This window comes from Tamandua tetradactyla, chromosome 1 (genome assembly GCF_023851605.1).
Source record: "Tamandua tetradactyla isolate mTamTet1 chromosome 1, mTamTet1.pri, whole genome shotgun sequence".
Classification (NCBI taxonomy): domain Eukaryota; kingdom Metazoa; phylum Chordata; class Mammalia; order Pilosa; family Myrmecophagidae; genus Tamandua; species Tamandua tetradactyla.
The window spans coordinates 228,112,080-228,138,709 of record NC_135327.1 but is presented as its reverse complement, the minus strand read 5'-3'; the positions used below and the strand labels follow the sequence as shown (position 1 = coordinate 228,138,709).

General features: G+C 51.6%; 1 protein-coding gene across 1 annotated transcript in view; it reads right to left on the bottom strand.

Moving 5' to 3' along the window:
- Window positions 1–267: 267 nt before the first annotated feature.
- PIP4K2A (phosphatidylinositol-5-phosphate 4-kinase type 2 alpha) overlaps window positions 268–26,630 on the bottom strand; it is a 141,122-nt gene continuing 114,759 nt past the window's right edge. Inside the window, exons 7-10 of the mRNA XM_077154103.1 lie at window positions 14,224–14,337; window positions 7,539–7,782; window positions 5,936–6,039; window positions 268–2,450 (exon numbers count right to left, since the gene is read on the bottom strand). Of these exons, the coding sequence (XP_077010218.1) occupies window positions 2,370–2,450; window positions 5,936–6,039; window positions 7,539–7,782; window positions 14,224–14,337 (543 nt within the window). The 3' untranslated portion in view covers window positions 268–2,369. The remainder of the gene's footprint in view (window positions 2,451–5,935; window positions 6,040–7,538; window positions 7,783–14,223; window positions 14,338–26,630) is intronic.

The window sequence follows — 26,630 nt, the reverse complement described above, 5'->3', positions numbered from 1 at the left end:
CCCCTCCATTTCTCAATAGGTCAATTTCATCCTGGATGCTTCTATTATTTACTTATAAAATGTTTCTAGACCAAACACTGCAAATCAGCACAGGTCCAAGCAAGGCAACAGAGAGTGAAGAGATTCAATTCACTTTTTGCTTCTTCAAGGAGGCAGTGGGGATGGGATGGGTGGGATATTAGCTGAAGATACTCTCAGCACCGAGGGCTTAAAATTTGTCTTCAAGAGAGAAACACAATCAACACAGAGAAGCAGAGGACTCACTCACTGAGTCATCAAAGTGCTTTATTTTATAAAGCCTCGCCCATGACTGGAGTGTATTTTTAGCACTAGGAGATACAATGCAAACTTCCTCACTCTGTCCAAATAAACAGTTTACCAACAGAAATGAATGACAAGACACTGTTACAGACAAAAATAAAGCATCTTGTAAACTTCTAAAAGCATACACAGATTGGCCACAAAGGAGATGTGTGTACCTTGTCTTTACTTCAGGGTCTCTCTTTGGTGGCTCTGGAAGGAACCAGGACACTGAATCTGGTCTGATGCCAGACTTAATGGTGGGGGAAAGTCAAATCACAGTATCAATGGGTTTAAATACATAAAATACAGATTTGTACAACTATAATACAGTGGCGTTAATGACATTTGTTGCAAGAACAAATCTATGGCTGGTAGGTCGATCCAACTAGAGATGGCATAGCTGCTGGCTTTCAAAGACACTGTGATTTGCTACTCAACCCGTGTTTCCTGAAGGAAGCCCACAATACGTCGCAACTCTCATTGCCCTGAAGTAAAGTTCCCGGAAGAGGCGTTATGGCAAGTGGGACTGGTTGAGTTAGAAGTAACTATTGGAGGGTGGATGTTTTCTTCCCTTTGGAACTGCCTACCCAAAGCATCTCATGTTTTAAACAAAGATTTCAAAGGCACAGCTTTAGCACAGTGTATAAGTTGAAAACCTACTCTAAGCAAGTCTAATATTTAAGCTTGACGCCTTTCAGAAGATGCAGGGAATACATGATTAGTGTGGGAAACTCAGAACTTGATTAAATGCAATCAGCACAGCTTAGGGCAATGAATTTATGTAACCAGATTTGGGTTGAAATATTTTTAGAAGTCACTGTGGTGAAAAATGTGTATCTGCAGGAAACAAAACAATCCTTTTCCTTTTATTGCAAAAGACTGTCTGCCATGTGCTTTGAATAAGACACTCACTCAGGAACATACTGCATGACACACCCCCAAATATGACAAACGTCGTCCCACCTACGCCGTAAAATGACTTTACACGTAAACTTCGAAAATCACATGCTGTACATTAGATTTCTAGGTTCAAAAAATTCCCTGTTTTCCTAATAATGTAAACAGTGAAACGGAGGGCTTCGGTGAAAGGGCTCGCCATCACACTGCCACTGGGTAAGCAACGGCCCGACACAAACCTGTCACGGTCCAGATCTGCGCTGGGCAACAGGAGAGCTGAGCATCGCCAGGCTTCGCGCGTCCCCACAGCCGGAAGTGTCCGCACCACTGCCCCAATCTATGTACTCTCCGGGGAAGCTTTATTTCTATTTTGTAGCATTAATTCTTACATGGCAACAAAAGGATGTAACAATGAAGAAGCTCCAGGCGAGAAAAGAGAAGGAAGCGGTTTTCCTGGGCGTCATTTATGGAGGTGAAAATGTACAGTCACAAGGCGTCGCCTTCTGGCTGGACGAGGGGCAGGGGCTGGCCGGGGGGCTGGACACAGCCCACCAGGAGACCCCGGCCGGCGCTCCCTGCCTGGCACAAACTCCGAGGAGGTCAGCGTGAGGGGTAGCATTGTAACGTTTGCAGTAAGTTTTTTTGCTGTCTTTTAAGCATCATCATCATCATCGAAAACTGTCTCACATCTTTCATCTCAAAAAAATGAAGTGCTCCACAGTTTACTGTGCAGTGCCAACATGGTTGATCTGACATGCATTTCCTTTTCCCCTCCCCCAACCAGACTCATCATTCATTCATTCATTCATTCACCCATGCGGGCCCCACTGGAATCAGAGTTGTTGCCGGGACACACCCTGACCGAAGCGGACCTATTTTAATTAATTTATATATTTTTGAACGCCTGCAGGCACGCCCGCACACCCACACCCACACAGCACGTGCACATGAGAAGTCAGAAGTTGCTAGAACTATGCTGAGAAAGATGAGGGAGCTGTGAAGCGCGCTGTCCAAACCAGTCATCTCGGCCTGAGGATGTGAATGGGGAGGGCGGCTGGCTGCAGGACGAGGCTCCGCCGGGCCCCACAGCCACTCCCCACGCCGAAGCCACCCCAGGCGCCCGGCTCACCCCAGCTGCCCGGCTTGCGCCGTCCACGCAGCCGCGGGGGTTACGTGAAGATGTGGCCAATAAAGTCCAAAAAGCGCTTTGAATACTGTTCTGGGTTCACGGTTGAGATCTCCGCACCAGCCTGGGCAGGGGGAAGAGAAAGGAATACTGACTCGGGGTGTGCAGTTGACAGGCCGTGCGGCTGACTCGGGGCGTGCAGCTGACTCGGGGTGTGCAACTGACTCGGGGTGTGCGGCTGACTCGGGGCATGTTGCTGACTTGGGGCACGCGGCTGACTCGGGGTGTGCAGCTGACAGGCCGTGCGGCTGACTCGGAGCATGCGGCTGACTCGGGGCGTGCGGCTGACTCGGGCTGTGCGGCTGACTCGGGGCGTGCGGCTGACTCGGGGCGTGCGGCTGACTCGGGGTGTGCGGCTGACTCGGGGCGTGCAGCTGACTCGGGGTGGGGTGGGTGAGCTCCTGGAATCCCCGCTCAGCATACGGCTGTTTCCAGCACAGTGAAAGGTACAGCCGGTGACCTGCCCATGTCTACACCTCCGCTAAAGCCTAGCTCAGGCATCCTGGACATGGTGGGCAAGCAGCCCAGATTCTCAGGAACCTGTGTCTGGAATAAGGCAAAGACTGGGACGACAGATGCTTCATCATGTGTTGTGACTGTTGCAACTTAAAACTATGTATGACACGGGTCACATCTGGGGAATGTGGGGCATTCAGAAGCCATGAAGAATAATTGTGCTTTTCAGACGAGCGATGGAGAGGCCTTGAGAAGGACATAAACACGACACCTGGCTATGGGGATGCCAGGACGAGGATGATGGAGAACCAGGTCGGTTTGCCAGGACCCTCTTAGCTGGTTACCAGGCGAAGTGGGTGAGCGCTCAAAACCCACAGCAGCGCGACACTCCAGGGACAGCTGACTGGGAGACACGGTGGGCTTCGAGCTCTCCCTCCCGCCCCCGAACAGGTGAGGTTGCAGCCAGGTAGGGGCTGGGGGTTGGCCTCCTTCACCGAGGACTGCGAGAGTTAGGAGCTCGGCCTCGGGCCCAAGGTTAGCCTAATTCTGTAATGAGGTGCCTAGCGCTGGTGATCAGACTCATGGCTGCTGCCAGTTTCCCGAGGTACAGGGGATGAGCTGAGAGTTCTACCGGGTCGCCAGGTGCAGCCCCCATGCTCCCGGGGCAGCTGTGATGGCCCCACCTGGCCCAGCTGCTGGGACACCCAGAAAGCTCCCCACAGCAGCCTGGCACAACACCCCTCTGCTAAGGGTAATGGCTCACATGTGCAAAATGCACACGCTCTTAGGCCTTGGGTGTGTCACAGAGCTGAGCTGGGGGCTCACTGGGGAGCCCGTGATGGAGCCATGTCTGCTGCGGCCCCTCGGCAGCCGGTAGGTGGGTGAGAGGTAGCGTGTCTGAGGACGGACAGGAACAAATGTTCATAGCCTTTGCCCAGGCCTACCCCCCGGACCTCTTCCGAGAGCCAGCACAAGGTCAGAGGCAGGGCCCCTACAGGTGGAGAAACGGAGGCCACACAAGTATTTCCTCAAGGTCAGATGGTTGGGGGGGAGAGGGGCCTCGGCGGGCTCTGTGTGTCTGCACTGCTGTCCTTCCACCAGGGGAGGCATGCCAACGGCCGGGGTGCCCACTGCCTTGCCTGGACTCGGATCCGGGGACAGGGCGGGTGTCCCTGAGGCCAGGGCTGGGGGACAGCTCCTGCGCCCCCTCCCTGTGTGGGTTCTCGGCTGCGCTTTGCCTACAGCAGGGACAGTGGGAGGAGCTGTGGCGGCGCAGATGGACACGCGCCTGTGCTAGACTGCACACGCCTTGGGTGGGTCTGCTTTAAAACAGAGAAAACAGAGCCTCTGATGGCTGGCCCCGTGCGCTCCACTGGGGAATGCTGGGGCTCTGTCCCAAACTAACAGCCTGGGCCCCCACCCACCTGCCCGTGTTGGGGGGTGTGCCGGTTTGAATCTGTTGTGTACCCCAAAAGAGCCAAGTTCTTTAATCCTCATTCAATATAGCTGGGTGGGACCTTTCTGATAGTTTCCATGGAAATGTGGCCCACTCAATTGTGGGTGGTAACTTTTGATTAGGTGGTTTCCATGGAGATGCGTCAACACCAATTCAAAGTGGGCTGCTGACTGGAGCCCTTCAGGAGGAAACCATTTTGGAAAAAGCTTTAGAGCCACCAGAACCAAGAGAGCCAAGAGAGCGGACAGAGCCTTGGGGAAGCCACTGGAGAGAAAGCGCGCAGCTTTCACCACGTGCCTTTCCAGCTGAGAGAGAAATTCTGAACTTCACAGGCCTTCTTGAACCTGATGGAACTTCTTACCTTTCCCTGGATGCCTTAGACTGTACATTTTTATAGGCTTGCTTCAACTTGGACACTTTTATGGCCTTAGAACTGTAAACTTTCCACTTAAATTCCCCTCTTTAAAAGCCCCCCCATTTCTGGGACGTCACATTCTGGCAGCTCACGAACTAGACCAGGGCCTCGTTAACAGCTTGGGTGGTGCCCCCTGTAAAGACCCCACGCCCAAGTCCTCACCCCGGCCCCGCGGCCTCACTGGGGACAGGGTCCAAAGGGGTGTCTGCTGAGGACGAGGCCACTCTGCACTGGGGGACTCTCCCACGCGGCTGTGTCCCTGCAGGGGGGCATGTGGACACAGACAGACGGACCTGGGAGAAGGCCAAGAGGTCGGAGGCAGGGAATGGAGCGACGTGGAAGAGCGCCAAGGATGGCCTAGGCGCTGTGCGTGGCAGGAAGGCCACTGCCTAGAGCCAGAGAGGGTGGGGCCGGCTGGGCCCTCGGCCTCGGGAACTGGGAGACAGGTCACTCCTGCCGCGTGAAGCCCCCGGCGTGTGCGGTGTGGCAGTCAGCCCCGGGACTCGAAAGGGCCATTTAAACGAAGGGAACGACCCGGGAAATGGAGGCTGTTTCAGCTCATCCGGAGAGCTGCGTGGACTCCTACAGCACACGGCTCCGTGGTGGCCTCCGGAGGGCAGGACGCAGGGCAGGAGGCCAGGGGGCCTAGGCGGGCGTCCCATCTCACCCCCCTACTCGCTAGTGGGGGGCCCTGGCTGTCGCCCTCGCTTTCTCCAAATGACAAGGAAGGCTGACACGAGGATGGCCTCGCCAGCTGACTGGGGACATTCGATCAGGGAGGCTGTACCCAGGACCAAGGGAGGCCAGAGCGGGCGGCCCGGGTGGGGAGTCAGGGTCACCAGACGTTGCTCCTGCACTCACACACCTCTTGTCCTAGGAGCTAAGCAACGGACCCCAAGAAAGGGGAAAGTGACACTGCACGTTCTGGGAGTGCAAAGCAGGGAACAGTGCTTCCGCTGTGGACATCTGCTGAGAAAGCCCTTGACGGTCTCTAGCACGTTCCACTGCAGACATCTTTCAAACGGAACGAGACTGCGTGCAGCCTTCCCACGTCACATGTGTCATCGGCACCCTGAGGCCCAGGAGGCAGGGCTGGTGCAGGCGTGCAGGTGGCACCCCCGGCCTGCACCCACAGGCCACGGCAGCGAGGAGCTTGCCCCCCTCCCCACTCGGGGCATTGAGGGTGGGCAGCGGGGGGAAGGAAAGGAGATGGGATACTCACGCCGTGTTTAACCGTTTTTGCAGCGTGGGCAGCTTTCTTTTTCGCATCATAATGGGTGAGGATGTCAATGATGCCCATGAAATACACCTCTTTCCTGGGCGCGCCTGCAAAGGGACACAGCAGGGATGCTGGGCAGAGGGGGGCGCGGGTGCCTGGAACAGCCTGAGCTGCTAGGAGGGTGCGGGGAGGCAGACGGTTCGGCGATCTGGGCTGGGTGGGGCCCGGAAGTGAAGGCCAACGAGGCTTCTAGAAAGTTCCTGCACCTCCGGCACATCCCTCTCCTCAGGACACAGGCAGCCCTCCCGCCCCAGGCCATTCCTGACTTAGAAAAGCATGTCAGGGACAGCAGAAGTCCCGGCAGGGACGGAGGGCTACCCTTTTATGTTTTCTAATCTGCATCCTCGTTAATGAATATGTGTTGCTCTGTCGGAAAGGGGGAAAAGCTATTTTTAAAACAAACACCCTATGGGACAAGTACATAATTATGCTTATTAACCCTCTTCTATCTTTAGACGTAACTGTTCATAATTAATTCTCACTGGATATAATAACGGGATAAATGGATGTATCACCTCTAATCTCTATTTTCTAGACACTGCAACAAAGAGGATGCTGTTTCAGTTACCAATAGTAAAAAAGGCCATTTGACTCTAATTTTGGATGTTGGTAAAATAGCTTTGGAGAGCAAAATAAAAACGAAACAAAATCCAACTCAAACCTATTAGCTGACATGTCGACTGAGATGGTTTTTTTGAACAATGGTTGTACGTATGTATGTACGTACTTACCTATCTTCCTAATAATCTATTTACTGAGCATAGTCCAAGCATTGAACCCGGGTCTCCCACATGGCAGGTGAGCTATTCTACCACTGAGCCATCCATGCACCCCGAGCCACTGTTTTTATTACTCAGAAACCAAACAGAACGAGAAGCCCGGTTTTATCTAGTTCCTGAAATATTTTGGCTTTTTCACATAAAAGTGGCCACGGACTATAACATTCCTTCAAATTTCCCATCGCTTGTGACTGAAGACTAAGCTTGAGGCTCCTAAAGAGGGGTGGGCCTGAGGGGGTGCCACGGCAGAGGCCAGGCAGGCAGTGGATGGAGGACACCCTGCGTCCCCGCCCTCGGGGCTCAGTGGCAGCGCTCCCAGGAAGGGCGCTGGCAGGAGAGACCCGCCCCCAGCCCTCGAGAGCGCCCATGGGCACCTCCTCAGGGCAGACCGCCAGGCTCCTGCCTGCAGAAAAGAGAAGATGGCTCAGTAAGCATGCAGACCAACGGTAGTTGAAGCGTGCCTTAAAGAGGTTATCTATATTTCTGGAGTGCACGCATGTGTACACTCGTGTGTGTTATTTATAAAAAGTGTGTGGTCTCACTCTATTCCTTCAGCATCACAAAACCCAAGGACCACATCTTATTTAGAAAGCAGGCACTACAGTGACCTTTAATCCCCTCTTGCTCCCAAATCAGGTTCCCTGGAGCTCTGGAGGATGAGTCTAGCAGGCAGGACACGTTTATCTGGGATCATGATCACTGGCAGACAGCAATGAGAGAGTCAAACCACATCATATGTAAAAAGCGTTAACAGGAACTAAGCTTACTTTCGTGGCATTTTATCCCATAGACGTCAATGTTCGGATCAAACTCCCCTGGAGCCAAGGGTGGCGAGCTGTTGAGTGTGTTTCCTGGACTGTCCGGGGGAGTCCCGACGGGGTGGGCGCCGTCACTTTCCCCCTCCTCCTCCCCATCGTTCTCTTCACACTCGACCTCCTCCTGCTCGGCTCTCTCGACATCGTGAATTCCCACCAGCAGGCTGTAGTCCATGAGCTTTAACTGGGCAAGAAACTGGAGGGGGGAGAGCGGCATGGTCAGTTATGAACCCAAACTACAGACCAAGTTTAAAAAACAACAGGGGTGGTGCAACCACGGCTCAGTGGCAAGAATTCTTGCCAGCTGAGCTGGAGACCAGGATCCGATGAGCCTGCCCATGCAGAAAAAACAACAACAAAAAATAAGCTCGTGAAAAACAGAGAAAGGGGAGATGTGAGTAGGGGGCAGGAGAGGCGAGGGGGTGCTTCCTTAAAGCACCAGGCCTGGTTCAGTGCTGGCCCTTGCTGGGGAGGCAGCGTGCAAGCGGCACGCTGTTATGGCGTGAAGCTTGGCCCACAGCGGAGAGCAGGGCGTGAGGCTGGTGAGAGACCCCAAGGCAGGAAGACAAAGCTTCTCCCAACAGCGAAGACCAGCTCGTGGGGAAGCATGGGCTCCCCCTAAACCCCTCACCCCCCGCCACGCGCCCCGCAGCCTCCCGGGCGGCTGGTGAAAGCACTTTGAGACTCGGCACCCGCGCGGAGGAGACGATACCGCCACCCTGCCCGTCACAGCTAAGGACAGGCCCAGATGTCCTGTCAACGGGCAGCTGCACGGGGTCAGCAGCCTGTCCCTATGGAGGTGAGTCCCTGAGGACGCAGCAGTGGGTCCCTGAGGACCCACCCTCATGCGGGCTGGTCCAGCTCGCAGCCTGGCCACTTGGGCCTGCGACTTCTTTTCGACTTCTCACATCTGCTGGCTCTTTTCTTCCCTTTTTAGGAGCTGCATGCGGCTTGTGGCTGAAAGTGCAATGCCTGAATCAAATCGATTAGAACGTGGATGGCATTACTGAGGGCACAGGGGGCAGCCTGGCTGCCGGGGGACCCTGCCCCGCCTCACAGGCCCTGTCCACACTCCCACGCAGCCTCCACGTGGCTCCAAGCCAGCACAGATGATGGGCCTCCGGCTCCTGCAGACAGCATTTAGGGAACTCACTCCCCTCTGCAAAGGAAAGTGGTGGAACCACTTGTGAGACCCGCAGGGCCCTTCTGAGTGTCGGCACCTGTCGGGAAGGCGCTGGAAGGGAAGCCAGGCCCCTGGGAGGTCAGCAGGGGTTCCCCCACAGGTCTGCTTCTGTCCTCAGGGGCTCCAAGCCCCATCCCTGCCTCACAGTTACTGCCTCTCCCCACCAGAGCCCTGAGCCAGGCTAACGCTCACACGGGCTCTGCACTCTGAAGCAGGAATCACACAAAGCCACCCAGGCAGTTAAGTAACGTGTGAGAACCACATTCACTACAGCAAAGCAAGTCCTTTGTGGAAACAGACACAAACATGCCGGGGAGCTGAGCTTGCTCCCCCACGGCCTTTCCCCAAAGCCCCCTTCATGCAGTCACATGACCCAGCGTCCACCCCGGGAGGCCTCTGCTAGTGGCCAAAGAGGATGTGCCCCACCCTGACGCCCAGGCTGCCCGGCCTCGTCCGGGTGGGGGAGAAGTGGGGTGCCGCAGGCCCTGGAGAGGATTGAGAGAGTAAAGGAAACACGACACCAGCTTGACTCTCTGTCATTGCAGGGCCGTCACCCACTAGAGAGTGGCCCCTGGTCACCGGCCTGCTTGCTTAGGGGCATGTGGACGTGGCGTAGAAGTGAGCGCTCCTGGCACTGGGGGTCCCCGGGCCTCCCAGAAAGTAAGGTCAGGGTCTCAGTGCCCCCCACTGCCCTCTTGTGCCCACCACAACACCCGGCACCCACCCCTTCGCCGGGGCATCTCCTGGTCCGTCCCCTACCCCACAGGCCAGCCCAGGTGCCGCTGGGTTTGCGCAGTGGCAGGGGACTGGGTCAGAAGACCCCTGCTTAGTGGTGAGGGACAGGGCACGGCTGAAAAGGAAAATCTTCTCAAGACGCAAACTTGGGAGCAGCGAGTGGCGCCCCAAGGGTCACAGGGCATCTGCTCTAGCCTGTGGACCTGGGGAGCTCGGCCTGAGCTGCCCTCTGGCTGCCTGGAGCCCTGCCCTGCCCTCCAGGTTCCTCCTGGGACCCGAGACCCAGCTCAGGGTGGAGGTGCAGGGAATCTTCCCGGCCCTCCTGGCAGGCAAGTCCCAGGTTCGCGTTCCCGCTACACTCCCGCCCTGCTGGACCAGAGGGCAGGGGTCCTGAGCACGGGCCCTGCTGTGCACTCCTGCGCTCCTGACTCCAGGCAGGCTGAATGCCCGAGGGGAACCTGCTGCCCGTCCCCAGCGCCCCGAGCCCCCGTCCTGTGGTCAGTGCCAGCCCAGGCCGAATGGAAAAGGAGAGAAGTGCTGCAGCTCCACACGTGACACTCAGGTGCTGACTCCCAAATACAGCTTCAGGCTTCACGGACAAGGTAAGGGGCTGCTGCGCAGAACCGGTCGAGGTCAGACGGGAGTTGGGGTGCAGGGGGCTGGACTGGGGGTCCCAGGCGCAGGCTGATCTCTCACGTCTGTGCAGGGTGTGGCCAGGCCAGGCCTCACTTCCAGGGAGGAGATGTTTGTACCCAAAAGGCTAAAGCGCATTACCTCCCAGCACTACCCACTAAGAGGCAGGGAAAGGAAGCTGCAGCTCTGGGCAGGAAGCTGTTCGGATCTCACCCAGGAAAACCGAGGAAGCAACTGTGCTCGCAGCGGGTTATCACAGATGCTGTGGAACGGATGAGCGGTGGCAGAAATGTAAACCAGTGTCAAGGGAACCGGCTGTGCCAACTGGGCGACCCATTATTTTTCTTTAAACAAAGTATCAGGTGATGTTAAAAACAAAAGGGCTAGCCATCAGGGAGAGGCCAATCAATATCACAACGAGATAAGCACTCTGCACCCACCAGCGTGGCTATTACTGAAAAAAAAAAAAAAAAGGAAAATAAGTGCTGGAGAGGATGTGGAGAAACTGGACTCTAGGGCTCCGCTGGTGGGGTGTAAATGGTGCAGCCACTGGGGAAGGCCATATGGTGGTTTCCAAGATAGTTAAGTATAGAATCACCACCGGACCCAGCACTCCCACTTCCAGAAAGTGGAAGCAGGGCCTCAAACGGATCCGTGCACACCGATGCTCGCAGTGGCGTCATTCAGAATTGCCAAAGCTGGGAACCGCTCAAGCAGGCATCAAGTAAACGGACAAAACGGGGCACAGACACCCAGTAGAGGTGATCTGGCCATAATAAAGAAGGACATTCTGAGAAATGCTGTGACATGGAAAAACCCTGAAAACGTTACGCCCAGTGAAATGAGTGAGGCATATATGGGTAAAAGTTGTAGGACGCTGCTTATAAGGGGTGACCAGAAATAGCAGATCTGCAGACTTCAGAAAGGAGATGAGAGGTTACCGGGGATGTGGGACAGGAGACTGTGTGTTGGTGGATATGGGGTGTTTGTAAATACATTTAAAAAGAAGTAAAAGGGTACAGGCTTTGGAGGCAGAGGGAGACCATACCTTCCGAAACCCACTAGCTCTGTGGTTCAACCACCTGCTTCCCCGCTGAGCCTCAGTTATTCTAACTGTAAAATGGGACAACGCCGTTGCATACAGGGGTGCAGTAAGGACTGAAGGGGTGACGCCCTGAATGGGGGGAGCGGCTGTCACAGTGGGCAGTGAGGACATGTCTCCTGGGAAGGTGCAGGCGGACGTGGGGCCGGCTCGGTTAAGAAGGCGGCGAGGAGAGGACAGGCACGTGGGTGGGGCGGCAGCTCACACGCCATGCCACACCCCTCCTGAAGGCGAGTGGAACGAAGTGTGGCCTGAACCTCACTTTCTCTTTAGGTAAAATTCCTGATGAATCTCACAAAGTCTGAGGGGGCCACACTCAGGGGTGGGGGCCGACGGTGGGGGGCTGCTGGGACCCCGATCCCCTCCTCTCCCCTGGTCGTCCTTTTAACCCTCCAACTCAAACGGACTGATTTTTAAAGTATGTGAGATTCCCGAGCTTCAGGGCGCTTAAATCTGTGGCCTCTGGGTCCTTTTGCTTTTCTTAATAATCCCCTGCGAGACCTTCCCTCTGCCTCTTTCCCCCCAGCATCGCCGTCTCATCTGAGTCGTAATGACTAATTCGCGTTCTGCCAAATCTACGCGTGAGTATCCCGCGACCCCCACGAGCCCCGGCACATGCCCTTCTAGAAAAGTCTGCAACGAAGGCGCAGATGGTAACACACCGTCCTCCGTGAGAGGCTGGAGGGAACCTACCGCCAACCTCACAGACACCCCCGTTCTCCCGCATTCCCAGCCCCCGACCCGGCAGCGCGGGGGAAGCTTGCAGTACGCCCGCCCTACGCTGCCTCTACCCCTGCCCGGACGCTTGCGTCCTCCTCCTTCGGACCATTTGTCAGGAACGGCACCCCATTCCATCCCCCCCATTCCTGTGCACCCCACCCCATCCCCCAACCCCATTCCCCAACATCTCCGTGCCCCTAGAACCCCACCCCCTACCACCCATGCCCCACCATTCCACCCCCCACCAGCCCCATGCCCCCCACCATTCCATCCCCATACCCTCTACCATCCCATATTCCGACCACCCCATCTTCATGCCCCCACCTTTTCATCCCTCAGCCCCCCCATGCTGCCCCCTACTCCACCCCATCCTGTTGCCCCTCCCCCCACCTCACTCATCTCCAAGGCTGGGGTGCTATGACCTGAGATATCAGAGGTGCCCTGTGACAGGCGTTGCTGGGAGACAGCAGCCCAGTTTGTCCCGGGGGGCGTGTGGGTCTCCTGCGGACCCAGGACAAATGCACACTGGACCGGAAGGCAAAACTGATTCTCGCTCTTGGGCTCATGAGGTTTAGTCACATCCCGAGTGACGTGGGGTAAGGGCCCCTGCCCGGCAGGCTCAGAGAAGGGGTGGCAGTGGTGAGAATGGCAGCTGCACCCCGGGTGACAGTCTTCCCCCTGCAAACATGCATCCTTCACTGAGACGTAATAAACTCTGACCTTCAACTGTAAACAACAAAAAAACCTGTACTCCAGCTCCCACAGTTCAGCCAGCCAGCCAAATGAGAAAGCATGAAACTAGTGAAAAAACAAAAGGAGATTAAATTCTAGCCTCATTATTAAGATCAGGTGTCAAGCCACTTCACCATAATTACCTGCTTAAAATTTAATGATGTTTCTGCATGAATTTCAGAACTAAGACACTGTTATCAGCCACTGGGACTATCTTTTAATGAAAGAACGCTTTGTCCTGTCGCCATCTGAACAAAACAGCCAAGCGCGAGACCATGAGTGGGATTAAACTGTCCGAATTCTCTCGTCCACGGCACTACTAGAGCCACATAAGGAACAGGAGGAGCCTGAGATAATTCAAGTGTAAATGGGGCTGCCTGAGTTGCATTCTTTCTGGAGTCTAAATACCACAGTGCCACAGAGAGCCGGCAGAAAAAAAGGTGAAAATAATATTGTTTGGGTGGCTCACAGATAATCCTAAGAGCTATTTACCATAATTTCTAAAATAATAATTGTTCTCAGGATAAAAGATTTTCTGATTACTCCATAAAAACTCAAAATAGAGTGTGTGTACCTGTGACCCTTGGTTATAAATTTGATAAAATTGGCCCCCAAGTATATGTGTGTGGGGGGGGGCTGATGCTTTGCTGAGATGCATCTGAATAATAACCAGCACTAACTGAGAGAAAATAAATGTTCATTAATTAAAGACCATAGGAAAAAAGGTTATGTGATAAAAGTAGATATCTGTGTATGCGTCAGTATTAGGTTTTCATCCCAGCATATGTTCCGTTGATGTATAACTCAAAAACTTCCATGAACATAATCTCCCCCCCTGAATTTATTCCTAACATAATTAAACAAAGTCCAATGGGAAAGCTGCATTGCCTTTACAATAAGCAAAAGGATAGAAAGGCATTTCAAAAATTCTTAAAAAAACGCCTAGAAAGAAAACTCCATTACAGACGAAAAGCTCATTTCAACAAGAACGCACCGTGGTGGATTTGTGGACTGGCCCCATGGCAGGGGGAGTCCGGCCCGCTGGACGTTTGAAGCCATTCATCGGGGTCAGTGGAAACACCCCACGTGGCCAGTGGCGGAGGCCGGGCTCACCGACACCCAGTTTAGGCAGAAAACACCCCAAACCCAGAGTCACTACATTTGGGTTGAACTGCTCTGTGCTGACAGCAGGAGACCAGCCCAACCCCCGCCCCTGGCGCCCGTGGGCAGTCGGTCTCCCCGGCCATCCCAGCGAGGCGTGCCGAGGCTGGGATACAAAGCTGGAGAAGCAGGAGCTGCTTTCACCTGTCACTGGAGGGGAGCTGCGGAACCAGTACGTTTCTTTTTAAAACCAGCTCACATGATATGAGCTGGAATTGATTAGCTTCTGATTGGCTTCTGATAACCCAGAACACACATATATATACACCTGTGCCGTGGTCACAGCGTAAAACAGATGGTTTCAAAAAGCTCCTGAAAACCAGCAGTCAACAAGTATATCCAGAGCTGCTCATTACATTGATTTTTCTTACCTCAACATCCTTTCTAAGTTTCTCCAGGAACACCTTTTTGTTGTTGTCATCAATATAAATCTTTTGGCCCTCATTAATGAAGTCATTGTCCTTTAATGTTGGCAGTTCTTTGGCCTGAAACAAATGAGGAAAAGAACGAGAACGGAGCTTGAACGGAGCCTAGAAAGCAGGGCAGCCTCCCAGCCCCGCAGAGTGGGCTCTACCCACGGCAGGGGCCGCGGCGGGGCGCGAGGCGCGGGGAACCCGCAAGGGGGCGCCCGGGAGCCACGGCCGCTGGCGCATTCCCACCAGGAACCGAGAGCGACACACGCTCCACGGGAGGGGGGGGGGGGTCATGCATTTCGCGTTTTTCTTAGAGTCACTTTCTTACAAGTTATCGTCTAAATATAGAATTTATATTCGTGGAATAATTTGATGGGAACCCTCAATTTTCTTACTGGTTTCAACGCAGCTCTGCCCCTCACCCCCTTTTTGGGCAGCCTTTGCTGGATTTGTGTTACAAATTGCAGGTAACTCGTCCCAGAAAAGCCCCACTCGTTGCCATTTTATCTAGTTTCTAATCAAGGGGGCACGCAGCCCTCTAGGGTTTCGCCATCTGCCCTCTGAGCCTTTCTGTCCACCCAACCCACCGAGAAGGAAATTCTGTGGTCATGTGGTGAAGTCAAAGATAATGTCTTCTTTGAATACATGGCATATTAAAATTCTACCCTGGACAAATAAATCAGAGATTTAGCTGGTACGGAAACTGCACTTCTGCTGATGAGGCAAAGTAAAGGGGTCACGAGCAGAACAAACTTTAGCTTGTACTGTGGCACAGCTTAGGATATCGGCATGCCATTTAAAAATAGTATGGATTTCTCTATTTAACTTAGTGCAACCCGCCTTCAGTGAGAGTTCAAAACCAATCTAATCCTCTCCCTGCCTTTCAGCCAGCCATTGTTTGTTTCTTCCAGCTGACAGGAATCCAACATAATATACTGCCTTTCTTGGTGTACTTCACATACAACCTCTGATATCTTCTTTTCCATGGTTGTGAACCAACTGAACCCAATGCCATCCCTTATAAAGAATGAGAGAAGAAAACGTTCTGTATACCTATTGAATCACCCTTTACAAGACTGGACTGCTTGATTTTTTCCCAATTATATAGAGTACACAGCATGGAAACATACAGCTATCTGTAGCACACACACATGCACAGGTGTTGTGCAACGCTAAATTAGCAGCTTTGGATACCAATTTTGTCTAATTTTGAGATAATTTGAACAGTTTTGCAAATCTGAATTTGATGGAACTGCTGTCAAAATAGTGATCCTAAAAAGAAGGGAGAACAAAGCTCAGAAACCTAAAGGTTCAATTCAATAAGCAGTTACTGAATGACTCTCATGTACAGGGGAGCAAGAGACCTGGTTAGACAATGCTCCGAGTAGGGGATGCAACGCATTTCGTGCGCCAGCACTCCTGTCACAGAGCTGCTGAGATCCTAGAATGGGAGAAAGACACGAAAGCAGGGAGATGGGAAATAAGGTTGTCAGAGAAGGGGAGATGTACAGATAAACAGTAAGACTCTGGGAGAGACTGAAAGATAGACTTTCAAAGGTTTATTTATGGTGAGTCAGAACGCTGAGGAAATAAAATGGAAAGCCATTCTTTCCCAAATTAAGGATGGGCCAGGCAGACTCGCCTCCTAAATCTGTCAGTAATAATTAAAATATAAAATAAATATGGGAGAAAACCAAACCCAAATGCTGCCTGTGAGGAAGAGAACACGTTCTAAATGCCTGTGCCACCCACATGGGCCCACGAGGGCTTGGTGCTCTCCTCCACCGAAGAGTAAACCAATGAAGGATCTCAGTGCATGAAATGCAGCCTTCTGTAGTTTAACAAAACTTATTCACAGGGCAGCAAAACAGAAGCAGTGCCCCAAACACTCAGCTGGGACCAGGTACAAGCCAGGGCCATCCACAAAATCAGGCAAACTGGAGAAGGCCTGCAGTTTTCCAAGTAGCGACCAGGCCATTTCCGCCTGTTTTGGGAAGGGAAGCGTTGAGTGCATGGGGGGTTAGGGGTTAAGCTAGCTGTTGCAGTCCCACAGCTCGCTGCATACCGGTAAGAAACAAAGGGAAGTGCTGTTTGTTTTTGTGCAAGCAAGAGGAAGCTGATGGCAGGACACCGAGGCCTCGTTAAATCCGCACCATAAGCCAAACTGCGTTCACAAGGCACAAGGGCCCCTCAGGGTCACCCAGCAGGACGACCTCTGGAGACAGGGAACACATATCCTGCCTCATAAAACTCTGGGCCCTCGGGACTGTGTTACTAAGCCTACTTCACAGGCATCCAGACAGCAGCGGGTGTAAAAGAGGCAACCACGTTGGTTAAAAACCCTTAAGGGCTCAGGGGGCAGGATCGAGAGGCTGAGGTGTGCCCAGGTCAGCAGCCAGAGAGGAGTCTTCCCTGGCCGAAACGCCCAGCCCGGGAGTCTGCAGTGTGGGGGGCACGGAGGGGCTGCAGGGTTTTGGAGTCATGAATCCTGAGTTTCCAATCCTGGTTTGCCCCCTTCCCAGCCCGGGACCAAGGGCCCGTCCCTGGACCTCTCCAGACTCAGTGTCCTCATGTCGAGGGGGGCTGGCAGCTGGCAGTTTTCCACCCTCAGGGCACCGCATCACTGACTCTTCCCAACAGGCTAAACTGCCATTCTCATGCTCATTTTACAGACAAGGAGACTGAACTTAGATAGTTACGTAATTCAAGGCTGCACAGCCTGGTAAGTGGTGCGCTGAGATAGGAATGCAGGCAGCCTGACTTCCTAATCCAACGGCTGTCATGGAGGTGTTCTGAGCATTCAAACAGAAAACACGGGAGATGCATCTAGAACAGTGAGTGGTTCTCATCATCACCGTCATCACCACATCATTTATCACCACCATCATGACAATCATTATCATCACCATTATCACCATCACCACCACTACCAACACCATCACCATCACCATCACCATCATCACCATCACCATCACCATCATCATCACCATCACCATCATTATATCACCATTATTCCCATCACCACCTCCATCATCACCGTCATCACCATGATGACCATCATCATCATCACTGCTGTTATTACCACCACCATAATTACTACCATGAACAATTCATCACCATCATCACCATCACCATCACCACCATCACCATCACCATCATCACCATCATCATCACCATCACCATCATTATATCACCATTATTCCCATCACCACCTCCATCATCACCGTCATCACCATGATGACCATCATCATCATCACTGCCGTTATTACCACCACCATAATTACTACCATGAACAATTCATCACCACCACCATCATCATCATCACCACCATCATCATCATCATCACCATCTCACCACCACCATCATCACCATCACCACTATCACCATCACCATCACCATCATCATCACCACCACCATCACCACCACCATCATCACCATCACCACCATCACCATCACCATCACCATCACCACCACCATCATCACCATCACCACCATCACCATCACCATCACCATCACCATCACCACCACCACCACCATCACCATCACCATCACCACCACCATCATCACCACCACCACCACCACCATCACCACCATCACCATCACCATCACCATCACCATCACCATCACCATCACCATCACCATCATGGCCACAATCACTGTGGGCGTTCAATACATTATAGTTATATTTAATATTGGATTTAAAATAAGCATTACAGGTTAAGAGACTGAATCCAAAATACTTTCTTAAAAAAAAAAATAACTTTGATTAAAGTAACTTCTTTTCTACTAAGAACAAAAATGAAGCCACCCGACAACGATGCCCCTCAAGAGAACCTGACGGCTGAGCTTTTCTTCTTCTCTCAGGATGTTCCTGATAGTGGGTGGCAGCGACTTTCAAAGGACACATTTTTGAAAGTGAGAGCAGCAATTACCCTGTGAAGTAGTGAGCTGGATAAACTCAGTAACACTGCTCACAAAGGGGACGTGTGCCCAGAGATCACTTCACTTTAAAGCAGGACTGTCTGTACTAAGGAGGGCTTTCCAAACCAGAGCCTGGCTGTCCCTGGACTGGACAGCCGAGCACTCCTGCACAGCAGCCACGCTGCCTGCAGTGTGAGGGACACGTCTCTGCTGCAAATTAATTCCCCCACCAGCTTCGTGGGGACTGGGACCCCTGTGTGGGAGCTGCAGTAGCACACACTGTACCTGCTGGGGAAGGGACCGCCCTTCCTCCCGACACCTCCACCCGCTGCAGCCCACCCAGCCCTGGGCAGGGCCTGGCTCCCGCCTGGGGGTCCACAGTGGCCGCTTGGTGGCCCTGGCCAGCTGCAGTTCCTCCAGGGCAGGCAGCCAAACCCGCTAGAGGTAACTGTGCTGGGGTGGTGGGGGTGGGGGGCTCAAAACGTCATTCCCCTCTGCTGATAGGACATGTAGCTGAACAGACAGCTGAAGGCATGGCAGAGGGATGCTGTCCCCTGCTAGCTATCCTACCCCCCTGCTAACTCAGACCAATCTGGAAACGAGCAGGGTGAGTGTCCACCAGCCTCGTGGTTAGCCGTGCCTGGCCCAGGTTCCAACCCCTGGAATTCTGAGCCCAGACAGGATCCAGCCTTGCCTGGGTGCTAGGTCAGCTCCTCCAATTCCTAGCTGTGTGGCTCTGGTCAAGCCACATAACCTCTCTGGGACCTGGTTTCCTTGAGAGGACCCCAGAGTTCACACATGTTAAAGGAAGGGGTGGGAGGGCAGTGCCGGTCACCCAGAGAGCTGGGTGCCAACATGACTGCTGGTATCTGCCCCGTGTGTCCTCAAGCGAAGCTATGTCCGGAGGAGACCTCATTACCAGAATCCAGAGCAAGTTCATTTTTTGTTTCTTCTTCTGTAATATGTTGGCATATTTAACACTTTTATAGTAGTGCCAATGTTCCAGACCAGTGGCTAAACTGTCCAAACCTTAGTTTCCTTATCTGTTTAGTGGAGGATTAATAGCACTCACCTAACAGGGTTAGTGTGTGAATGAGACAGCACCAAACACCTCAGGATGTGCACAGAACACCCCGGGGGGAGCACAGAACACCTCGGGGCGTGCACAGAACACCTCGGGGCGTGCACAAAACACCTCCGGGGGGTGCACAGAACACCTCGGGGCGCGCACAGAACACCTCGGGGCGTGCACAAAACACCTCGGGGCGTGCACAAAACACCTCCGGGGGGTGCACAGAACACCTCGGGGCGCGCACAGAACACCTCGGGGCGCGCACAGAACACCTCGGGGTGTGCACAGAACACCTCGGGGCGTGCACAGAACACCTCGGGGCGCGCACAGAACACCTCGGGGCGTGCACAGAACACCTCCGGGCGCGCACAGAACACCTCGGGGCGTGCACAGAACACCCCGGGGGGAGCACAGAACACCCCGGGGCATGCACAGAACACCTCGGGGCGTGCACAGAACACCTCCGGGGGGTGCACAGAACACCTCGGGGCGCGCACAGAACACCTCAGAGGGGCGTGCACAGAACACCTTCCTGGGTGTTAGTTGTTTCCCTTCTGCTTTCCTCCTTGTGTGCAAAAAACCAGGCTCTTTAAACTTGGGTTATCAGTAGCTGAAACTGTGTGTAAAATGTCCTTTGTCTTCGTGGTTTATCAGTGGCAGAGTCGCCAGGTGACCCTCCTCGGAGGTCTGCCTGGCCTTTTGCTCTGGGCCGCGTGTGGGCTCGGCTCGCAGTTGCATCCTGTGCGTTAGCCTGGTGAGAGGCACAATGCAGGATTTGGTGAAGCCCCGGGGACCCGCTCTCCCTGCTTTGGGGGTTCAAACATCTATCCCCCAAACCTGAAACTTGAATTCTCCTGGCTGGACAACCCTCTGGGGTTACCTGCCTACGCTCTCTCTAACCTTACTGAAAACTCCTTTTTAACTGAAACCCAACTGAGAATAAAATGTGGCTGTATGATGATAAACTCGGTATGTTAAATTGTTGGGAGTCAGGAAGCATCTAAAGTTTATGACATTTATTGATATGGAATACAATTTAACAACTTTATATATATGGCCAAAGACAGAAGTTCGCTAGCTTCGGTATCACCTCGTTTCCCACGGGCTGCTTTCTCAGAGGGAGTGCTCTAAGGGCGGGTTCCTGAGTGAACGCGCTTTGGCTGCCCATAAGCAGAAGCTCACTAACAGAAATCGCAGTAGCCAGGAAACATGACCCAAACAGGAGGGTCGGGAATCCTTTGGGAACATTTAACTCTCTCTGAACTGGAAAAAGAAACATCGCTTCAGCACAAACATGTCTTCCCCTTTCTGTAAGGATGCTACTGGGTGAGAAGCGTTTGGTTTCTCTGCAAGTGCAGCATTCCACAGCCGTTCTCGGCGGGTGCACACTCTTTACTGGAAGAAACACGTGGGTAGGCAGCGATGTTGGGGATGGGCAGAGTTTGCGCACAGCGAAGACACAAGTGCAAGTGGCCGGGACATTCTCCTTGCACCCTCCACTACCCCAGGGGCTGAAGAAAGTCACCACACGGATAATTTTTTAAACGTGAAAAAAGCTTCTGAATATACATAATGACTTATCATGCCCCAGGGTGCACTAGGAGACAGAAATGATCTCTAAGGAGGTCAGGGGTTTGAGACAACAAAAGGAAAAAAATATTCAGAGCCAGTAACTAAGAAGTTTGGAGCAATCCTTTTGGGAAATGAGAATATGTCCCTGTGGACAGTTCAGCGAAGATCCGCAGAGAAAAGGCAATTGCCAGAGAGAAACCCCTGCACTCCGTGAGGGCAGACACAGGACTCTGCTAAAAAAGATAAAAAAAAAAAAGGGCGCAGAAGCTTTCCCTTCTAATAGGAGAACACTTAGCACTTTGTGCGTAAAAATTAGGACAACGAAACTGGAAAACAAATGTTTTGCCAAAAGGAGGATTTACATTTTTTGTTTGCTTGTTTTAAATGGAAAAATGGAAGTTAGCCCATTTGTACTCTTTCTGTTTTATTATTTATTTCATTAGGTTCTATGATTTAATGTTTAAGTGCTGTCATTTGTGAGACATTCAGTAACATTGTTTTTTTTAACATATTTTACGGTTTAGTGAAATCGGATGTTATATGGAAATTCTATTTTAGTGAGATTTAAAAATTGAATTATCTTTTAGATGACTCTTCAAAAGTTTATTAAAAAAACACAAATATTTAAAATCTGTTTTACAGTCCAAAACATAAGTTCAATTGCACAGACTACAAACCAAAATAATAACGGATTTTATTATCACCTTACTCTTCTACTAAATTATGCAAAAAGAGCCCACTATATTCTAAATGGTGATCAACAGGAAAACAAAAAATACATGCATATAGAAGGCCTGCAAAACCTATGTCAAACAGAGCCAAATTTTTATTTTTATTTTTTTGTCTGCATGGAAACCTTACCAGGAAAATGAAATGGCCCCTTGTTGCACTTGAGTGTTCAAAGCAAATAGAATTTTGGCACCAGAAGGTTTTAATGCAAAGGATAATACATATTGCAGTACTCCATGATTAAAGGACTTACATTTCAGAAAGAAATGAATTTTTGCTCCATGTGCTCACACAGGGCAGAACACACAACATCAAAAATACGTGCTAATTACTGTCTAATGTCAGGGAATGTGCGTGTTCCCGATTTCCTTGTTTTACCAAGTTCACTTCAATGAAAATAAACTTGCAAAAAAAAAGAAGAAATCCCCTTTTGCCCAGCTTGCCAAAAAAACTTCATGAAGTCAGCATCTGTGGGGCTGAAAATTCACTCCAGAAATACTTGCATCAGGGAGAGAGCGTTGGCTGATCCTTAGATCAGAGCTGGGACAAAGATAATTTGATTGGATAACATCATATATGTGGTACTGATTTTGAGGTAATAAGAGATGCTGGAGATTTATAATAAAATCTGTTCTGCCTCTCAAAACCTCCAAGCCACAAATTTGATCCATGAAAAGGCAAATTGGTGACTAGGGGTAGAGTTCACACAGAAGTAGCAAAGGTGACAGGTGTTTTCTCAGTAAAAGCAGACATAGCAGGCTTCCCTGACCACACGAGCAGAGTCCAGGCTGCATTTCACGGCTGGGACGAGGACCCGACAGGTCAGCAGTCACTTCCAGGGCCCGCGATGCAAACGACGCGAATGCTGAAGTCTCGGGGCAGCATCACGGTCTGAGCATTTCCTAATTGTTGAGTGGGTTTTTCCACGTGGAAATGTGCAAAGAGAAGCTACCTCAGCACACCCGTGAGGCAGTGACGCTATTAGGAAGCATAGACCAGAAGGAGGCCTGGGTCGTTTTGCAATTCAGAATTGTTAGGCTTGACAGGACCAAGCTGTTCCTTATTTTTGCTAAATTTCTCAAGCAAATATTTGAGAAGGGAAATGTCTTTCTTTGCTAATACTGCCGTACTTGTATGAGCACACCTGCCCTCTAGCTCTGATTTTAACAGTGTGGCAAAAATGGTGGGCTGGTCTTTCCTCACAGGCTGTCATTGATAGTTCGGCTGTGTGCAAGCCCCCCAAAACAGGTCGGGTGTGCAAGCCTCCCTCCAAAGTGAGTCAGATGTGCAAAGCCTCCCAAAGTGGGCCAGATGTGCAAGTCCCCAAAACGGGTCAGGTATGCAAGACCCACAAAATGGGGTTGGGCGTGTGAGCCCCCCAAAATGGGTCGGTAGTGATGAGCTGGGCCTGTGAGCCCCCCAAAACGGGTCGCTTGTGATGAGTCGGAAGATGCTGCTGCATGGAGGGCGATGGTGACCTAAGAGATGCCACATCTGAAAACTCCAGGGGTTTGCCAAGCCCTACAGTTTCTGGTTTAACAGCAACCCTGTGAAGTCATTATTTTGTTATTTTACTGATTATACAGCTGCAGCAGCTTGGCTGAAATTCCATAAACAGAATCCAGACCACATAACTGCATTTTAGAAGTCTTTTCTATGTCCCAGCTCTTCCTGGAACCGATTGAATGAGTCATTTGCGTTAAAAAAAATCCATTATCTAATTCAGTGCTGCATGCGTGCGCACCATGCTGGAGCTGAGCTCATTCTAGCAAGGCCAAAAGGCACGTGAGGGTTTACACAGCACCACAGGCAGCCTGGCTTGAGGACCAGAACGCTGTCGTCCTAACAAGATGCCCATGTGCTCTTCCTCATGAGCTGCTCGGCCTAGTGAGTAAAATTCCCAGTGGATTCCGTCCTAAAAGCTCAACTTCCCGGAGCAGCGCCCATGGGTTCTAGCCCGAGCCCTGGCAGCTGCACGGCCATCGGCTCAGATGGCTTCCCCGTGACGGTGTCCATCGTCTCAACCCGCACCCAGGACAGGCAGGAGCTTAAGGGCTCTTGAACCCAGGACTTCTCAGGCCGAGGTGGAAGCACACCTCTGGAAGAGGGGCCCAGAAACTGCCTCTGAAACATGCGATTCTTGCAAACACTAAAAAACCCGGTGGGACGCTCAAACCCATTAATTTTACAGATCATTGACAAAGTCAAATGACTTATCTCCAAACCCCAAGTTTCCAAACCCGGCGTAGGGGCTGGGCTCTCTCTCGGGTGCCCTCCCTGAAGAGCCCTCTTTCCCACAATTTGGGGGGCCCCCAGGCACATCTTGGGAATTGCCTTTAAGGTAAGGTCTGGGAACAGGTCCTGTTGCTGGCGGCAGGAAACCCGGCCCTGCTGAGTGATGGGACAGGTATTTCTAGTCTGCTGCTGGCAAGGAGAAATGACTCACTCCCATTTTTGGAGAAAAGGAACTTCATAGAAGGAGGTTAAAGTATACACTCAACTTAGGGCCTAAAAACTTGACCGTCTCCCTTTAATCATCCACTGAGGGTGAAAAATGCGGCGCTTTTTAAACTAATTGCCAAAGAGATTCCCTGAAGGGCACGCTGCCGCGCTGTGGCCCCCTGCAGGTGGGCTGCTCTCCTTGCTCCCTCACCTTCACCTGCAGCCTGGTGTATCGGAGAGAGCTGGTACTTAATTATAATTTCTTACAATTCATGACCACAAAACGGGTTTCAGGAGGCATCTTGAGAAGCGAGGGTATTAGTGATTAACTCTCCCGAAACTTCTACCGATCACAGGTGAGACTGTTAGGGACCAGGAGCGTCACTTAATCCAGTGTCTAAGGACCGACGAGCCCATTAATCAATGCCAATTCTTGCTGTACGTAGTTATAAAAATGCCCACCGCAGGCAGCTGTTTTCTTTCGGAAGGGTCCAGAGAGGTGGTTACATGTTTTAAAAGAAGCTCCTTCTTGAGATCCTGACTCTACTGCACAGGCTTTCCTTTGCTGAATAAAATCAGACGTGAGTTTTGAGAAGAACCGTGCAGGATGGCGAACAAAATGCGTAGCTGTGCAAATCCCAGGACTGTCGCAGGGACACGGGCAAAGCTCCCAGAAATCGAGCGCTGTCCAGTTATGTTTCATTTTACTCGCCTGGAAGGCCTGCTGGGGGCTGGCTTGCTGGCAGCAGGCTGAGACTGTCATTTGTAAAAAGCGGTCCTCTTGGATATAATGACTAATTTGATGTCACATCGGAATCACCGCACAGCTGTGAAAAGATCAACCACAGGGAGCTACGTCCTTCTCTGTCTCATTGAGAGAAAGCTGAACTGTTGGTGCTGCGGATGGGAGATGCCCTTCCATTACAAAGGAAAGTACTGAACAGTAAAACAAGTCACAGCAGCTGTCAGAATTTGACAACGGTTTAAAAAAAAAAAAGCATACTTCTTTTTTTTTAATTCAAGACACCTGTATTCGTATGTTTGGAAACTTGTTCCCATGAAAGTGATTCCATCATTGTCGGAATATGATTTCTTTATTTCCTTCCGTTTCCTCTTTGTTATTATGCTAATGCCAAACGCACTCATTAGATGTCAACGTGAAATCTGTGGGACGGGTCTTGCCTGTACCCACATCATGAAATATTTGAAATGACAGTTTTAAAACTTGCTATCAACCAGGTAAAAGTATGGGAAATGAAAACAGTTGTAATGATTCAAATGAAAGAGAAACCGAGAAGAGTAAGAATTCAGATGACTAATTAAGCCACGTCACTGGAGTTGCTCTACGAAAACTGTTCTTCGCACAAAGACAATCACTTTGTAGAGAATGGTTACATAGTGTCAGAAATGGGACTCAGCTTCTTTCAAATAGATTAATTTCATTTATAAAACAGCGTGAATGCAAAAAAATACATATTTTTACTCTCTCTCAAAATATTTCTAACTGGGAGCAGAAGTGATCAGTTTGACGGCACTGATGGTTGTAGGGCCAAAAATATTAACTGATAATAGAGAGAAAACATGAAAATCAGTAGCAGAAGGGAAGGACTGATGTAAGCTGTGAACAAATGGGGGTGCAAACACTGTTTTCTATGTGGTTTTTTTTTTTTTTTTTGCCAAACGTAACAACTCTCTAATAACAACAAACAGAAAGGAAAGGAAGGACATGTTTTGGAACTTAAACCCAATGTTTTAAAAAGAGGTTCAGCTCCATGAATACATTTTATTTATTTTAATGCATTGTAGAGAAAATGCCACCCCAGGTGCCTTTGGGCTACTAATAAACTGCCGTGTGAGTGACACCTGAGACTTAGGCCACCCGGGGAAGGAATTCCTATCCCTAGTGTGTGCAGAGGGTGTGGGGGGCTCCGGGGCTGCTCCCTTCTGGAAAAGAGCTTCGCCAAGCCCCCCCAAAATTGTGGAGCACAGAGCACTTCCTTGGGGCGATGAGGGATTGAAAGAAGCCCCTACCCGGCCTGAGTGTGGACAATGCCAGTGTATCCAGGATCAGGTGGAGCCACAGTCAGGGCTAGTTTGATGCATCCACTGGGCCAGGCTGCAGCTGGCAGCAATTCCGTAGGTGTGGCGGACACCTGCAGCCAGGTGGCTCCAGGTAAGGCTCACCTGCTCCCCATCAGCCCAATGCCTTCTGGGCAGAACCAGGTGTTACCATTAAGGTGAGGCTAGTCCCAAGGAGATGTCCTTCACCTGGCGGGCTGGAATCCTGGAAAGTGGAGAAAATGCCCCACAGGTGTGGGGAGAGGCCGGGGGAGGGGTCCCAGGAGCCACGAGATTGAGGCGGAGGTGAGCCGGCACCGAGGGGGTGGGGGGAGGTGAGTGGGTGCTGGAAGGGAGGGAAGGGAGAGGTGAGCGGGCGCTGGGGGGAAGATGCCCCACTTGGGACAAAGCAGGGCCCACACCTGACCTGGGACTTCTGGCTCCCAAAATCTGGGAGGCAATAAATTCCTGCTGTAGAAGCATTTGTCACCCTAGCCCTGGCAGCTGGGGACACTATTCTAAAAGGATTTAATTAAAACATTTCATTAAGAACAAACAGAAACAAACCTCT